Source organism: Patagioenas fasciata, chromosome 36 (genome assembly GCF_037038585.1).
Source record: "Patagioenas fasciata isolate bPatFas1 chromosome 36, bPatFas1.hap1, whole genome shotgun sequence".
NCBI lineage: Eukaryota > Metazoa > Chordata > Aves > Columbiformes > Columbidae > Patagioenas > Patagioenas fasciata.
Window position 1 is genome coordinate 596,796 of NC_092555.1, and position 18,358 is coordinate 615,153.

At 49.4% G+C, this 18,358-nt stretch overlaps 1 protein-coding gene across 1 annotated transcript; it reads left to right on the forward strand.

Annotated features, from left to right (window-relative positions):
* The first annotated feature begins 553 nt into the window (after nt 1-553).
* Nucleotides 554-13,052, forward strand: LOC136115764 (E3 ubiquitin-protein ligase RBBP6-like). Its single transcript, XM_071801234.1, is given in 13 exon segments — nt 554-1,953; nt 4,637-4,736; nt 5,611-7,964; nt 8,077-8,161; nt 8,699-8,838; nt 9,072-9,244; nt 9,773-9,876; nt 10,337-10,498; nt 10,579-10,657; nt 10,746-10,803; nt 11,011-11,112; nt 12,071-12,857; nt 12,859-13,052. Coding segments are annotated over 11 exon segments (1,797 nt in total). The 5' UTR covers nt 554-1,953; nt 4,637-4,736; nt 5,611-7,926; the 3' UTR covers nt 12,928-13,052.
* The last annotated feature ends 5,306 nt before the right edge of the window (nt 13,053-18,358 follow it).

Genomic DNA, 18,358 nt, shown 5'->3' on the forward strand with positions numbered 1-18,358 from the left:
CTTGCTGGTCGTCCCTGCGAACGGAGGCCAGTGAGAGACTGAATCCAGCTCCGGTTGCTGCAGAGTCCAGTCCAGGACTTTGGGTGCTGGCTCTGCAGTTGCTGGGATTTTCAAGATTGGTTTTGTATATTTTGTATTATTTTCTCTATTCTTATCAGTAGCATCAGTAAAACATCTTGAACTTTTCCAACTCTCTTCTCTCTGTGCTTCTTCCCCTCCCGATCGCCTGTCCTGAGTGGGAAGGGGGAGAGGGAGGGGCAAAGGGGGAGGGCGGGGGGAGAGGAGGTTGACAACACATCTGCCAGGGTTTGATTGTCACCCCGCAATCCTAACCCTCGACAGGCAGGAACATCCCCCCGGGCCCCTCTGCTGCTCCCCACAAACAAGCCCCTGAGGGTCCCACCGATGATGCTGAAGTGTCTGAGGAGGTGCTTCTCCAAGAGGCCCATCGGCTCTTTGGTGTCTCTCTGGACATGGTGCGGGTTGCCAAGGACGGTCCCAGAAGCGGCCCCACACCTGGGAACACTGGTGGCACCGATTTAGAGGGGAATGCGGTGGCCACAGCCCCATGGTGTTGCCAACAGCCATGCCTGGCCACCAGCACAAGGGCGAGCTGTCCTCGCACCTCAACACCTCTGGCACGGCCCCCTCATGGGGACACCCCTGGGCAGCGACGTCCCACCCGGCGCCTCGGCTGCCGACCAAGCCTCTGGAGACCTGGCAGCCGAACTGGCCGTGCCTGGTGATGTGCTCTTCCAAGAGGCCCTGCAGCTACTCGTTTGCTCCCTGGATGCGGCCGAGTCCAGCCAGGCTGGCCTGGAGTGAATTCTGGGGCATTTCTCCAGCGCAGCCGGACTTACCAAGGTGTTCTCGATCCGCCCCAGGGAAATGTGTTTTGTCGCTCCTCACCACTACGTACCAAGTTTGACAGATGTTGTTGCTCGTAGGTGTCGTTGCCCCGTCCCTCCCGCCAGCGCTGCCTCGGGCAGGAAGAGCTCAGAGAGCCCTTGCAGAGCCACGGGCAGCTCTGCCGGCCACCGCCTGCCCACAGCCCCTGGAGGAAGAGCTGCACCCTGCGTCCCACGGCTGGGATCGCTGCTCAGAAACGCTCACTGGGCACCAGCGGGCAGAAAAGCCAAAGCCAGCTTGGTACAACTTGTTCTCCCAAGCTTGACTTCACAAGAACCAAGCCCTGGGCTGGGCTGGGGCTGCCAGGAGCCCTCACTTCACAGGGCTGGTTCCTTTCCACTCCTTCAGGAGAGCACCAGGTGTGGCCTCCTGAGCCGTGTGGGGACAGCCGTGTGCCACCGAGGGCCTGGCTCGGGGATTTCGTCCCCTGAGCTGAGCGCAGCCATCGCCTGAGCTGCTGGTGGCTGCGCAAACAGGCACGTGGTTCGTGGGGGCAGGATGGGGCCCCAAACCCACGGTGTCCTCACGCCGTCCCCTCTGTTGTGTCGTTTCAGGCGTCTGCCAGCCATCCCAGGGGACTCCCCTGCAAAAAAGCAGCCCATGACTGGCCAAGCCAAGGGCAGATCTGAGCTTGAAGGCCAAGCACCGAAGCAGAGCCCAGCGCAGGCCGTGACCCCTCAGAGGTGCAGAGCAGGACAAGGAGAAAAGAAAGTTCCCGTGGGAAGCAAATTGCTGCCAATGAGCTCTGAGGCCAGGCTGCCCGAGGAGCCCACCTGCAAGGTCTGCATTCCACAGCCACCAAGACCGCAGGCAGCACCATCACTGACACCAAGGCCTGGGATGTTCTGGCCAGTGCTGACAGAACCGCAGAACACCGTCTCAGCGGGGTACGGCTTGGAGCCCCCGCTTTGGTGCCACCCTTGTCCCAGGGGTCCGTGTCTACGCAATGCCACCTGCCGAAGGCCAGATCAGCAGTGTCCAGGATGCAGTGGCCTTGGCTGTAGGTCCAGAGCTGAAGCAGCACCACCTGAGGTGGCCCACCAGGTATGTGATTCGAATCTGTGTCATTCCTGAGTGCCGTTTCTTTGTAGAAACGCAGTCAGAGGGACAGTGGGGACTCTTCAAGGAGCCCTTAGTTGGGATTGATGTTCCCATGTTGGGCTCAGCCATCACCAGAGGCAGGGGACTCATTTTCCAGTGGTGCCCCCTCTTCTGTAGCCTCAGGAAGCACACAAGGCCATGTTCTTGGTCCATGTTTGGAAGGCCCAAGTAACCGCAAGGCTGCTCTGGGCCGGAGAGGGGACCGGTTCTTCCCAGCTCATTGCTCCTTTAGATCCCCAGGGGGAAGAGAAAGGCTTTTTGGGTGGCTCTGGCACAGCTTGGGAGCAAAGCGCTGCTGCTGGAGAGGTGGCAGAGAGGGCTCAGTGGAGGGAGAGAACCAGCTGCCTCCCTTCCCTTCCCTTCCCTTCCCTTCCCTTCCCTTCCCTTCCCTTCCCTTCCCTTCCCTTCCCTTCCCTTCCCTTCCCTTCCCTTCCCTTCCCTTCCCTTCCCTTCCCTTCCCTTCCCTTCCCTTCCCTTCCCTTCCCTTCCCTTCCCTTCCCTTCCCTTCCCTTCCCTTCCCTTCCCTTCCCTTCCCTTCCCTCCCCTCTTTCCTTCTCATCCTGTTCTCTGTCCCAGCCTCTCTCACCAACGCCTCCTCTGCCTGGATGTCTCTTCTTTCCTCTCTTCTTTCCTTTTCTCTCACTCTCCTGCTTCCTGGCTCTTTTCTTTCAATTCCTCCATTTCAGTCCTGCAGCCCAGCTCTAGTTTTTCCTCTTCCCTCTCTTTGTCTGCTCCCTTCGCTTTCTCCCTCTGTCCCGTATCCTTCTTCCCGACTTTTCTCTTTGAGTCTTTGGACCAGTTTGGCCCCAAATCTGGGGATGTTTTGCCCCTTTTTGGCGAGTTTTGAGTGACCTGGGGCAGTGACAGGAGGGACACCAGGCTGTGACAGGAGGGACAGCAGGCAGTGACAGCAGGGACACCAGGCTGTGACAGCAGGGACAGCAGGCAGTGACAGGAGGGACACCAGGCAGTGACAGGAGGGACAGCAGGCAGTGACAGCAGGGACACCAGGCTGTGACAGCAGGGACAGCAGGCAGTGACAGCAGGGACACCAGGCAGTGACAGGAGGGACAGCAGGCAGTGACAGGAGGGACAGCAGGCAGTGACAGCAGGGACAGCAGGCAGTGACAGGAGGGACACCAGGCTGTGACAGGAGGGACAGCAGGCAGTGACAGCAGGGACAGCAGGCAGTGACAGCAGGGACACCAGGCTGTGACAGGAGGGACAGCAGGCAGTGACAGCAGGGACACCAGGCTGTGACAGGAGGGACAGCAGGCAGTGACAGCAGGGACAGCAGGCAGTGACAGGAGGGACACCAGGCTGTGACAGGAGGGACAGCAGGCAGTGACAGCAGGGACAGCAGGCAGTGACAGCAGGGACACCAGGCTGTGACAGGAGGGACAGCAGGCAGTGACAGCAGGGACAGCAGGCAGTGACAGGAGGGACAGCAGGCTGTGACAGGAGGGACAGCAGGCAGTGACAGGAGGGACACCAGGCTGTGACAGGAGGGACAGCAGGCAGTGACAGCAGGGACACCAGGCTGTGACAGCAGGGACAGCAGGCAGTGACAGGAGGGACACCAGGCTGTGACAGGAGGGACAGCAGGCAGTGACAGCAGGGACACCAGGCTGTGACAGCAGGGACAGCAGGCAGTGACAGGAGGGACACCAGGCTGTGACAGGAGGGACAGCAGGCAGTGACAGCAGGGACACCAGGCTGTGACAGGAGGGACAGCAGGCAGTGACAGCAGGGACAGCAGGCAGTGACAGCAGGGACAGCAGGCAGTGACAGGAGGGACACCAGGCTGTGACAGGAGGGACAGCAGGCAGTGACAGCAGGGACACCAGGCTGTGACAGGAGGGACAGCAGGCAGTGACAGGAGGGACAGCAGGCAGTGACAGCAGGGACACCAGGCTGTGACAGCAGGGACAGCAGGCAGTGACAGCAGGGACACCAGGCTGTGACAGCAGGGACAGCAGGCAGTGACAAGCCCAGGGTTGACAGGCTCCCCCTCCCCTAGGGGGCGCTCGGCTGCCACACCCAGGCGACATAGAACCTGTGTCACAATGCCCAGTACCGTGGTGCAGATGCAGTGACACCGCAGGTGACAGGGACTCGGCACAAGTTGAGTTACAGCTCAGCAAATTCTCACTCGTCTGAAGAAGCAGAGTTCTCCAAATTGCTGCTTTTGCGGCTCAGATGATGCCATCAGGTGGGTGTTCTGGTGTCACACAACGGCAAACAGAGCAGAAATGGTGAAAAATTCAGGTGTCTCAGGTAGGTGGGCTTTTTAGTTTGGGCCTAATCCAGAAGGTCTGGTGGCTTTCCTCCTTGTCTGAAGAAGAGTGTGGTCTAAAATATAAATAGAAAAATCATCCTCGTGGAGGGTTCTTGGTGTTTTAGGCTCAGTCTCAGTTTCCCAAGTAGTTGGGATATTTTTTGCTCTTCTGTGAAAAACATTTTGCTGGTTGTGCATTCTCAAAATGTCCCGTTCACATGCGGAGACGATAGAAGTGCGATGTCACGTATACAATTTTGCTTTTGTATCTGTAGAGGGGTTCTCATATTCATAAACACTCATGAACTGACTGATTTCTTTTTCTTTTCTGTATCTCTGCTGTTTCAGGACACACAGATGACAACGCCCCAGTCCCTAAGAAGCCATCAGAAATTGTTGGAAGAATTGCAGCTGGAGCAGTGAAAGCTCCCAGCAAAACACACGTTTTGTAAGTATTCCTTTGCATTCTTTGTGAGGCGTTTCAGTGTGCTTTAACCTTTTTAACAGATATGAGTTTACAGAGGCATTCAGATTGTATCTTGCTTATTAAAGCGGCTGTTAATTTTTGTTGTGATGGGGTAGACTTGAATGGATCTGACTCAAAGCAGATTTTTCCGCCTCTGTTTCCATGGCTGCGCTTTTAGGCCCACGTTTTTTGGCCTGAAACTTTAGACCTACATTTTTAGGCTTACATTTTATAAGCTTACATTTTTAGGCCTGATTTTTCAGGCCTACGTTTTTAGGACGTGAGGTCCGAACTCCGACAGCGGTGACTCTTCAGATGATTTAACTGTTCCTGGGGTTGGTTGTTCTGAGACCCAAGTTTAGATCCCATTTCCTGGACACGGAGGGATTCCTCGGTTTACGTGTTTGCTTTGATAGTAAAGACATTGGAGCACGAGCTTGGAATTTGTTCCCATCCGGGCAGAGTCTCATTCTCAGTGTTTGACTGTTCCTTCCGCTGGGCTGAGGGCGGATAGAGCAGGTATTCGTAGGCCCCAAATCTGAGGTGTTTGCACACTAAAGAAAAAGATCAAATAAACGTGAAAGAACGAAGTGACAGATCAATGAGTGTGTGGAATCTCAGCAAGTTTTCAAGTGTCATAAATATTTCCTAAAATATTGCAGTGCTTTCAATGTCACTTTAAAGCACTTAAAGCAGTTTCTGGCATCAGAGTTTATGTATAAGAATGAATTTCCGCATTCCTGAGGCGATCAGAACCTAAGGTTTTGGTGTTCAGGTTTTAGAATCTGGTTTCACTGCTTTCTGTTGGGTCCGGATGCTTCATTTAAGTTCTGATCACCTTTATTTCTCCTTCTAGAAGTCAGCAGGAGCCAGTGAGCGGAACATCTAAAGCCGTATGTAAAAACATTGTCTCACCCTTTCTCCTACACACCACGCTGAATTTTAACCAACGCAGCCTTGTATGAGTTTCCCAAGCATTGACATAATGTATTTTCCAGTAAATGTTGTAAATATTGGCCTCAGCAAGGTAGAAAGTGAGTCACGCCGCTGTTGTGAGGACACTGCTGTGCAGCTCCGCGATTCCTTGTCGTGCCTTAAATACTTGGGGATTTGTTCCTAAAACCGTGTAATTGCAGCGATTTTGTTGGGTCCCCTCTGAGTGCAAAAATGTCTGTAATAGATTGCCATGAATTTAAATATCGTTGCTACACAGCTATGAATTTACCTTTGGGAAAGGGGTGGTGTTTTTCTTCAGGTTTGCAAACACTCATTGTGCTGCTCCAATATTATATAAATGAGAAACACAAGGAAACACTTGACTGGTAAATGGTCTGGATCTGGATTTGCTGCTCAGGTCGAATACTCTGTGTCTGTTACGTGGTTTATATATTTTGTCTTTATTTTAATGTAAATTGCATTTATTCTATTCCAACTAATTCAGATGGGTTTTTATTTCTTGAAAACAGTTATTTTTCTCTTTTTTTCTTTTTACTGGCAAGTGTAGCAACACAAACGCCGTGTTCACAAATACAGTTTATTTGGCTTTTTTTCCATGCTTCTGTGTGGGGGATTGGACTCGATGATCTTTTGAGGTCCCTTCCGATCCCAAACATGCTGTGATACTGTGATGCATTTCAAAGCAGAACTCAGTGTGGTAGGAATAAATGGCTGGAAAGCTCGCCCGTGATTGTGGAACAGTAAGGCGACGCCATCTGAATTCGTCACAGCTGTTTTGTGCTGCTGTCCCACTGTTTCTTGAATGTACCATTGAATACGTGTTTAATTCTTTGTGAACAGATCGATGACTCTCCTGCGCCTCTTTCTCTGGCACAGCTTATTAAGGTATTACAATAGAATGTAAGGTATATATTCTTGTCAAATACTATTAAAAACAGTGTTTTCTTCCTGTTTTTGAATCTTACACGGTGACCTATAGAGCTGGACAAGTCTTGTAATTGAACAATATTGGATTTAATATTGGATAATTTAGCGTCTTTATTTTACCTTTAAAATGTGTGTATATTTGGATACTGTCCTGTGATCTCCCAGCCCCAACGTCACGTTGCAGAATCGCTCATCTTCAAGATGCAAAGAAGCGGCACTTCAGAAGCTGTTTTTACTGGTTTTCTTATGTTTCGTTACTTTTGTGCTGGAAACTAACACAATTCTCACAGAATAATTCAATTACGGACGTTTCAGGGGGGGTTGCAACAGCCAGAGCAGAAGCGTTTCTGTAACATGGACAATTGCACGGTGATGTCTGAGTTTCCAGGCTGGAGTTCACTTCCGAGAAATCTCTTCCCACTGGGAACTTCTTCCCTCTCTCGCTGCAGAAATCAAATCACGTACATTCAGGAAAAAAATAGCTTGGGAGGCAATCCTTTCCTTTTCAAAGGAAATCTAAATCTGAATTCGAAATGTGTCCTTGGCTCTGGAATCTCATGTGGAATTTTATGCTAAAATGGGAAAAACTGTCCAAGTGTGTGTCACACATTTCAGCTTTTGAGGAAATTTAAGTGTTTCAGAAAATGCAGGACAATACCGTAAAGCTGAGTGCAGACTGGCTCAGCATGGAGGCAACGCGTTGCAGAAAGTTTTCTGCTTTGTGATTCTGATGAAGTAAATGCCATATTTGAATTACAGTCTATTCCTAGTCATGTTTTGTGGGGTTTGGATGTGTTATGTAACTGTTTGGGTTCAATTAGTCAAGTATCTCTCAAGTTTTCTGTAAATGTTACTGGAGATGGTTTCATAGATTTTGATCTGGATTCAACATTGAGAAAAATAACGTGTATATGAAAGAACAATTTAATAAAAAATTGAACGTAGCTGGTGGATTTGTGGACAAAATCCTATAAATGCACATAAAAACAAAACCAGGAGTGATTGATCTGAACGACCTTGACTGTCCAAATCATTTCCATCTTTCTCAATGAAATGGACAGCGGAGATCTATCTTCTCCTTCAAATTACCTAGCGCTTAAAAATACTGGATAATGCAGATTTTTCTACACGTAGCTCAGAAGAAAATGGGATTAGTTACAGAGGTACAAACAGAGCCGAAAGTTTTGAGTTCCAAGCACATAACGTGTCTGTCACCCGTTAATTCCCCGTTGAACAGACGGCCAACCTGGCTGAAGCCAACGCTTCTGAAGAAGACAAAATAAAAGCCATGATGATCCAGTCCTGCTGGCAATACAATCCAGCCACGTGAGTGCTGCTCATGTCAGATCTCCTCTCTGAAGATGATGGAAAACTTGTCGAGGCATTTCCTTTGGCAAGGGTGACGCTTCTTTCTTTTTTTTCCCCAAAACACTTGTAGTTACATGAAGACCCCTCCACCATCGTACACTTGTTTCCGCTGCGGAAAACCCGGCCACTACATAAAGAACTGCCCGACAAAAGGGGTAAGACTGGGGGGGCTCCTGGTGAAGCTTTTTAAAAATCTTTTCGTTTTCAATTTTAATATTATTGTATTCCCTTTTAATATTATCGTAGGAAGAATTGTTTCTCTTGGGGCGAAATGCAGAGGTTGTGCAGCAAAGTTGCAAAGCCCTTCAAAATACAAGGCAACCTGGAATTCTAGATGTACTGTTTTCTTTTTTCTAGGTCACAGACAATAGATGTGGCTGTAGATCATCCTCTGCGATCCTTTATGCCTCTTGATCCATTTCAGTATTACTGGCAATTTTTCCGTTTTGAACTCTTTTTAATGACATTTTGCAGTGTTTAGGATTCCGTACAAACGGAGATGTTTCTGTTGACCCCACCTGTTGGATATTTGTGTGTTTTTGTTCCACAAGTCTTTTGTTGAATATTCACGCAACCCTCATGCTTGGCAAAAGGAGAGGATTAAAAGCTTTTGCTAGTTAAAATGGTCATTGAAATGTCATTTGAAGCGTGGGTCTCCAGGTGAGAGACGTCTGCATTTCTGTTCCTAACAGGACAAAACTTTTGAGCCCGTTCCCAGGATTAAAAAGAGCACAGGAATTCCCAGGAGTTTCCTGGTGGAGGTTGAAGATCCCAGCACCAGGGGCGCGATGCTGACAAACACCGGAAAATACGCAATACCGATAATTAACGCGTAAGTACGGGATTAATTGGACTGACCCGAAGGGCAACGAGAGGAGCCCCGTGAGAGTGTGAGAGCGGCAACGCCAGCAAGTTGCGCGGCACCTGTAGTGATGGGGGAAGAAGCGTTGTCACCGTCCCGTAACCTGGAAATTCCATCTCTTATCTCCCTTTGACGAAATCCAAAGCTTGGAAAAGCTTTCCTTTGCCCATCTTATTGCCATCTTATTTTCCACCCCCCTCCAGGGAAGCTTATGCGAGAGGGAAGAAGGAAAAACCTCCATTTTTACCAGCGGAACCGCCCTGCTCCTCCTCAAACCACGACCCTGTTCCCGAGGAGTTGTTGTGTCTCATTTGTAAAAACATAACGACCGATGCCGTCATTATTCCCTGCTGTGGAAACAGTTATTGCGATGAATGTAAGTGTTTGTTAATGCCAAGCATCACACCCGCTCTTCTGAAAGTAGAAATAGAAGAAAGAAATATCATTTAAAATATCAGAAAAGAAGTATAAGAAATAAATATAATCCGCATTCTTCTCCCTGAGAGGGTTGGTTCGAACCTCCAGAACTCAAACCGACCTACTCGTGGTTTTTGAGAGGTGTTTTATTCCTTGACCTTGAGGTTGGTGACTTCTTGCTGGATGAGAAGGTGGAAAAAAGACCAGGCAACACATCCAGACACAGCCTCGTCTAATGAGACCAATTAGCACACCAGGACACAGCCCCGTCCACATCTTCAAATGCTGCAAGAGCAGAATATCAAAACTCGGTAGCTATTTGCTGCATGAGAGAAACTTTTCACACTATTGAACATTTAGAGCTTCATGCTCTTCATTCCAGACCATATTTCATCATTAATCATCTAAGTGCTTTTATAATTGATTAGAACCCACAACATGTCCTTAGTTTGGCTAAAAATACTTGGGTGGCTCTAATTCTTCACAGGTATCAGGACAGCGTTACTGGAATCTGAGGAACATAAATGCCCAACGTGTCACCGGACGGATGTTTCTCCGGATGCTTTATTTGCCAACAAGTTCCTACGCCAGGTAACGCGGTGACTTTTACATGAGCTGTTTGTAAGAAAAGGCTGTGTGTAAAAAATATGGATTTACATCTCCTTAAGCAAGGCTGAATTGCTTAAGGCTGAATTTCCTGTTCAGACCCATTATCTGTTGTTCCAGAAGGTACAACTCTAAATTTAGGGACAGTCTGGCCAGTTCAGGTCAGTTTTGTTTAGTGTGATTGTTTGACATTCAAATTCGGTGTTAACACCGAAGGACTTCAAATACTAAAGTATTCAATAAAGGATGGAACACCAATCCTTAACGTCCATGTTTAATGTGACACGTTCCTATCTCTGGATGTTGATTTATTTCAGCTTTGATGGCATTTGCAGGAGCGCACAAGTGATTTGACTCCGCAGAGGCTTTTGTGTGGAGATCTGCTGAAGTTTCTGGAATATATTCTGTAACGTCACCTTTCTGTAAATGGTTTCTCTGCCTCTAGGCTGTGAACAACTTCAGAAATGGAACTGTCTACACAGAAAGGGTCCGTAAGCAGCTCTGGCAGCAGCCGCCGCCACTGGTGACACCTCCTGCTGCTCCGGTGACAAACGCGGAACTTCCCAGCTCTTCCTCTCTGCCCATCAGCAGTTTGTCAGCAGAGAAGGTGAGGTTTACTGCAATATACACCATGAGTTTTGGATTTCAGTAGGGCTTCTTTTCCATGTGTTTGCATTTATTCCCCAGGACTATCAGGTTCCTGCTCCAACACAAGCGGCTTTACCACATCTCCTGGGCCCCCAAGGACAACCAACCCCCCCAACCGGTAACTATAACCTTAGAAATTCTTTAAAAACCTTCTCTTCAGATAAACTGAAAGGGATTTTTTCTCTCTCCTCTCCCCACTGCAAAAGATCCGCCAATGAGAGCCAGGGCAATGTGCTCAGCAGGTGACAAACCAGCCTGGGAGCTGTGAGTATCGTACAGAAATCTTGGGCCTTGAGGTGATTCCGGTGCCCCTGGGGCCGCCATTTTGAGCCCTGAGGTGTGGGGCCCAAAACTGACACCAGGATTCAAGGTGTGGCCTCTTCTTGTATTGACCATGCTTTGGTTTTTTGGTGTCTTTTCGTAATGAAGTTCAAACTGTAATTGTAATAAAGGTCAAACTTATTTTAACAGGGAGGAGGTGAAGTCGAAACCTGATGAGTTTACAAATGATTTTGTGAAGGAATTGATGGACTATGAAAGGAGTCCAAAGGAGCGTATGCGTTCATTTTCCAGGTAACTGCTTTGTGTGTCCTTAATGGAGAAGCAGAGTGTCTGGAAGAAGCCGGAGGAGTTCCACTCCACGTCTGTGTCACTGGGTGGATTGGGTGGCTCCCGGGTTTGCAGTGACAGGAGTTTCCTGCGTGGGTTACAGCTCAAATTGGGTCAGAGAAACTGTCCTCATTTCATTTCTTGTTTCTCTCACGTGGCTACCTAGAGAGATTTTACCCTGGGCTGCAGACTGGTGGCTTCCACTGGTCATTGTTGACATGGTTAAATTTTTCTTGGGAATTAAAAGGTCAGACTTGTTTGTAAAGAGATCTTCAATTGGTGAAGGACTTTGAGAGGAGGAATGATGGTGATGAACATACAGGGAATCATGTGAAATGATTCTTTAAAAAATGATAAAGGAAAAGCTTGTGGAGAAAAAACTCAGGGCAGCTGATGTTTCCTATCCCCCAAAATCCCTTGGGCAGGAGACTGAAGAGCTCTCTATTAGTCATGGTGCCAGGTTCTGTCCTCGAGAAATGGCATTGAGTCATATTTCCAGAGTTTAGAAGCTTTTAGAGATGATTTTATCAACATGTGGTCACTGTTCCTGGTCAGAGCTCCAAGTATGTGCAAGATTTTGCTAGGACATCTGGCTGGAAGTGTTGATTAAACAGTGTGGAGGACTAAATAGTGCACAGGATTAAATAGCATATAGGATTGCAGTACAAGTGCTTTGCGTCCCCTACAAATTGCCAAATAAGTCGTGAAGTTAAATAGACTAGACTGGCAGTTTAAAATCGAGCGTGACTGTCCTCAGGCTAAATCACGTTTTCTTGCTATTTGATCCTGCACTGTAGCCCTTGGGACTCGCTCTCTGGAGGGGGAAAAAAAAACAACTAAACCAAATCTGAGAGGAAAAAAACTGGGGAGAGTGACTGCTTTGAAATAATGTAATTATTCTTCTGTGTTGTGCTTTTTTAAGGTCCAAGTCTCCCTGTAGTGCTTTGCCTTACCCTAGAAGTTCGTACACCCGCTGCAAGTCGCGATCAGGCTCTTCCTGCACTCGCTCCAACTCTCGATCACGGAGTCGTTCCCGCTCCGGTTCCCACTCGCCATTGCCATCGTCTCCAAGAAAAGGCAAAGGGAAGAGTTGTAACGATCGTTCTAGGTCAACGTGGCGTGGTGATCACCACTCATGGTCAAGGTCTCCAGTATTTAGAGGCCAGTCTGGCACTCAAAGGACAACACCTCAAGGGGAAGGACAAAGGGAGTATTTTAACAGACACACAGCGGTTCCACGATATGGTATGAAAGCTGCCTATGGCCGATCGATTGAATTCCAGGATCCATTTGAAAAGGAAAGATACAGAGAATGGGAAAGGAACTATGGAGAATGGTCTGGAAGGTCTGGCAAGGGCTGTGCTGCTGGTGCTCAGCCTGGACTTCCACCGAACAGAGAGAACTTTTTTCTAGAGAGGTTTGATCCACCTGAGAGCAGACGAGAGATTTTGCCTTACACTTGGGGACATAGGGAGAATTATCCTGGTGGGCACAGCCATGAAAATCATTGTATAGCTGGAGATCACCCTGAAAAACCTTCTGGAAGAGAGCACCATGGCATGGAAAATCCAACAAACTCAAAAGAGAAAGAGACGAAAAACCCACTGGGAGATGGCAGAGCAGATAAACAGAGATTCCAAGGGAAGAGAAGAAGAGAGGGTGAGAATGAAGGTTTTCCCAACGCTGAGCTGTTTGAAGATGCAAAAAAACCCAAGAGAGCCAGGTAGAGCAGAAGATGTTCAAACGAACATCAGAAGCTTCGATTCTGTATTATTGTAGTGGTTTGGTTATAGTCCATCACTATTCGTTGATTCTGATTTGGGGATTTGCTCCAATTAGATGGCACTTTGACAGTGGTGTTTAATTCAACTTTGACTGAGTTTGTAATGGCTTTAATCTTAGTAACACAAGTCACGTTTTCTTCTTTACAGTTAATGAAAATGTAAAGATACTTTTTTCAAACAATAAACTACTGATGATAGAAAGAAACCTGGTTTGGTATGTTTGTAATTAGATGTCTTGTATATTGAAAGCCATGTCAGGTCATTGGAAATTAATTGGAAATTTATCCCTTCATCCTCATGTTGTTGCCATCCAGCTGTGAAGAATGAAGCACTGAGAGTGAACAGTGAAGGAGTAGATTTTTGGGAGGGGTTGGAGAGCGGGTGTTGGAGGGAAGAGCTGTTTCTCCTTCTGCAGCAGTCTTAGTGGACGCTGGCATGAGATATCATGTCATTGACTTCTTTACAGGTGGTTATTCAAGCAAACATAAAACCCAGCCTAAGAGTGGAGCGCATGATGTGGAGATGTGGGCCTTTTGGCGTGCTGACACCACAGCCGCAAAAACGACTGTTTGAGAGAAACACATCTAGAGCTCAGCAGGTTTCCTGAGCTGGATTCAGTTCTTGCTAAGCCTGGTTTAAGGCTGCAGTGTCAGAGGATGCAATCAAAGCAAAACCAGCCCAGGTGCTCTCAGGAACAGCAGACGTGTGCATTGCAGAGCGTCCCCACCCCATGCTGAACAAGGATGGGGTAAGACAGGCGCCCCTCGGGGAAATGCACTCAAAATCTGGTGAAAATGCTGAATTCAAGGCCCCACTGAATCGGCTGCTGGTCTCCCTGTTGGGGGGAGTAATTTAGGATTCTGTTTACTGCAGAACAATGTTTAGATTTCTTAGAGAGAAGCGCGACTTAAAAGAGTTCGGTGGCGGGATCGGTGTGTTATTCACTGCATGGGGGAAATATGCCAAGGCAAATGTTGCTCACAGTATGGACCCTTGAGGGAAACCACTCGTTCCTGGTTTCCACTGAGACACTGAGCCACTGACCATTCCTCTTTGGACACAGCCATCCAGCCAACTCCTTATCCATCTGTCCATCACATCAATATCTCACCAATTTATAGGTGGGGGACCGTATCAAAGGTCTTACAGACAGTCAGATGACATTTGTAGGTCTGCCCTTGTTTGCTGATGCAGTCACACCATCACAGGAAGCCACCAGAACAGTCAGGCATGATTTACCCTTGGTGAAGCCTTGTGAGCTGTCTCTAATCACCTCCCTGTCTCCCTTGTGTTTCTACAAATCTTCCATGAGGATCTGCTCCATGATCTGACCAGGCCCAGAAGTGAGGCCAACAGGCTTGTAGTTCCCAGGGTTCACTGTTTACCCCTTTTTAAAAACAGGCCTTATATTCCCCTTTTCCATTCACTGGGACATCATGTGATCCAGGAACACCTTGATAATAACACCATCAGTGGGACGAGTAAAGGACTCTGACACATCAGATGTCATTGGGTGCTTGAGTCTGAACAACTCACTCCTGATCTCCATTTCCGTGGGAGATGAGACCAGCAGCTCCATGGAGCAGGTTGCCTATTGTGTGCCCACCTGAACGGAGGCAAGAGGAATCCCACCTCCTGTGGGTCTGTGGCGGCCATGGGAAGGAGCTGAGTGTCCTTCCAACCCCAGGACTACAAACCCAGGATGAGGTGCCTCAGTTGACTCAGGTGAATCCTTTCCCTCCGTGGGGATAGAGGAGATCCCTCCCTGTCCCTACCTGGGTGTCCTGTTGTCCTGGTTTGTTAACAACAAGTTTCTCTTTCAGTGAATTTGCCTGTCAGCTCAAGCTTTGTATCAGCTGCATTTTCCTGGAGAACCAGACACATGGTTTGGTAAACACAGCAATGGAATGAAAACTTATTGATAAGCACAGATGGACATCTCGCGAGAGGGGCAACGAGAAACCGGTGACCAAGAAACTGACCAACGGAGTATAACATCCCATTCACGTGAATACTTCATATAAAAGTGGGAGATCACGAGGATCTTGTCCCTTTCCTTTTTCCCTTTTCATTATGACCGACATTAGGAGAGGACCTTGCTGGTCGTCCCTGCGAACGGAGGCCAGTGAGAGACTGAATCCAGCTCCGGTTGGCTGCAGAGTCCAGTCCAGGACTTCGGGTGCCAGCTCTGCAGTTGCTCAGACTTACAAGATGGGTTTTGTATATTTGTATTATTTTCTCTGTTCTTATCAGTAGCATTAGTAAAACATCTTTAACTTTTCCAACTCTCTTCTCTCTGTGCTTCTTCCCCTCCCGATCGCCTGTGCTGAGTGGGAAGGGGGAGAGGGAGGGGCAAAAGGGGAAGGCGGGGGGAGAGGAGGTTGACAACACATCTGCCAGGGTTTGATTGTCACCCTGCAATCCGAACCCTTGACATTGAGTAATATTTGATATTTCTGTCACATTTGATCTTTAGATCATATTTACTATTTGTATAATAAATATATAAACTTTTTCCCACTAATTTTTGTCTGGGGTTAGTCTATTTTCTTCTCTTAGACTTCATCACTGCTTGGCAGTCGTGGTTTGTCATTACATCTCACACCGCTTCTCTCACTCTCTCCATCCCTTTGACCATTTTAACTGTTCTTCACCTCTTCCAGCTCCCACAGCTCCTCTACAGATCCGTCAGTCTGACCTCGGTGCCCAGGAAGGTCATGGAGCAGATGATCTTGAGTAACATCACACAGCACATACAAGAGAACCATGTGGTCAGGCCCGGTCAACACGGGTGTATGAAAGGCAGGTCCTGTTTGACCAACCTGATCTCCTTCTATGACAAGGTGACCCAACTAGTAGATGAGGAAAAGGCTGTGGATGTGGTGTACTTGGACTTCAGTAAGGCCTTTGACACCGTATCCCACAGCATCTCCTGGAGAAGCTGCAGCCCATGGCCTGGATGGTGTATCTGCAATGGATAAAGAAAAGGCTGGAGAGCCAGGCCCAAAGAGTTGTGGTGAACGGAGCCAAATCCAGTTGATGGCCGATCAAGAGTGGTGTCCCCAGGGCTCAGTGTTGGGGCCAGTTCTGTTGAATCTCTTTATCAATGGTCTGAATGAGGGGATTGAGTGCACCCCTAGTAAGTTTGCAGATGACACCAAGTTGGGTGGAAGTGTTGATCTGCTGGAGGGTGGGATGGCCACACAGAGGGATCTGGACCGGCTGGATTGTTGGGCTGAGGCCAATTGTATGAGGTCTAACAAGGCCAAGTGCCGGGTCCTGTACTTGGGTCATAACAACCCCAGGCTACGCTGCGGGCTCGGGAAAGAGCGTCTGGAAAGCTGCCTGGCAGAGAGGGATCTGGGGGTGCTGACTGACAGTTGGTTGAATATGAACCAGCGTGTGCCCAAGTGGCCAAAAAGGCCAACAGCATCCTGGCTTGGATCAGGAATAGTGTGGCCAGCAGGACTAGAGAGGTGATTGTTCCGCTGTACTCAGCACAGGTGAGGTCAAACCTTGAATCTTGTTTCCAGTTTTGGGCCCCTCGTCATGCGAAGGACATTGAAATACCAGAGAGAGTGCAGAGGAGGCGACAGAGCCGGTGAAGGGTCTGGAGCACAAGTGTGATGAGGGGCGGTTGAGGGAGCTGGGGCTGTTCAGCCTGGAGAACAGGAGGCTGAGGGGAGCCCTTATCACTGCCTACAACTGCCTGAAAGGAGGTTGGGGCATGGAGGGTGTTGGTCTGTTCTCCCAAGTAGCGAGTGATAGGACAAGAGGAAATGACCTCAATCAGTGCCAGGGGAGGTCTAGATTGGATATTAGGAAAAAATTCTTCACAGAAAGGGCTGTCGGGCACTGGAACAGGCTGCCCAGGGCAGTGGTGGAGTCACCATCCCTGGAGGGGTTTAAAAGGCGTTTGGACGAGGCTCTTAGGGACACGCTTTAGTGCGAGAGTTACGTTAGGTTACGGTTGGACTCGATGAGTCAGGGGGTCTGAAAGGGCCCGACAGCTGATGTTCTCTTCTCCCTCCCACTTCTGCAGGGTTGTCTCCCTCCGCAAGACGTCGTGCTGCAGCCCACGCCTGCCAGCTGCCTGCGCCCAGCCCCGCTTGCCAACAGCTGCAAGGAGCTGTGCGCCATCCAGTGCGCCGACTCCAGCGTCGCCATCCAGCCCCCGCTGGTCCTGGTGATGCTGCCAGGCCCAGCCCTCAGCTCCTTCCCTCAGAGCACAGCTGTGGGATCCACCACATCGGCTGCTGTGGGGAGCTCGCTCAGCTCTGCCAGTGTGCCCCTCGCTTCTGGGGTCTCCCTGGCCATGGGTGTTCGGGTGTCTGGGCCATGGGCTCTGCGGGCCTCTGGGACGGGGCAATCTCTTACGCTGAAGCCAGCGGATTGCCTGCCCACGGTCAAGCGCTGGGAGCCTGGAGCAAACCCTGCAGCCAGCCCTGAGAGCACGGCCGTGGTCTGCAGAGGAGTTGGGCTCCCATCGCTCCCCCTGCAGGAAGGGGCCTGCACGGGCCTTCTGCCTCTTCCCAAGGAAGCCTCTCTCTTTCACTGTCTTCCTCTGCTTGACTGCATGCTCCCCATTAAATCCTTCCTTCCTTCCTTCCTTCCTTCCTTCCTTCCTTCCTTCCTTCCTTCCTTCCTTCCTTCCTTCCCTCCTTCCTTCCCTCCTTCCTTCCCTCCTTCCTTCCCTCCCTCCTTCCCTCCCTCCTTCCCTCCTTCCTTCCCCCTTCCCTCCCTCCCAGTGGGTAACACATGATTGCCAGAGCCTTGAAGGGAACTGGAAAAGCAGCATGCCTGTCGGGGAGGTTTTCCTTCAGATGGCCGCATTTCTCTGAGCTTTCCTCAGCCTCCAAACTGCGTTGCTCAAGCTCTCGTCTTTTCCATTCCCCTTTGTTTTTCTCATTAAAGACAGTTGGCATCAGCTCTGCAGGACACTCCTGTTTCACCCTCCCGTCTTCTGCAATGCCAGCCAGCTGAGAACCCAGAACAGTTCCTTGGTAAATGACAGGTTTACCCATGGTTCCTGGCCTTGAGAGAGCCCCGTCTTTTGCCCCTGGCATCTCACAGCGCTGGAGGCGAGGCCAGGTGGAGTGAGAGCTCTTGTGGAAGGAGCCCCGTTACTACTTGGCACACCTCGAAAGCCACAAAACAAAATGTGATGTAAGCCTGAAAACTCATAGAACCTCCCTGAGTGGAAGGGTTCCCTGGAGGATGATCTGTTCCAAGGCTTTGTGGGGAAGGGAGCCTAGATGAGATTTTCTAGCACGCTGTCCAATCGCATCTTGAAAAGCTGAAGTCATGGGGACTCTGTCACCTCCCTGGAGAGGCTGTGAATTCCCTTGGAGGCACTGAAGCGCCCCAGGGTCACTCTCCCGTGTTCCTTCCTGGGAAGGTGTGTGGGGCTGTGCTGTTCAGTCATT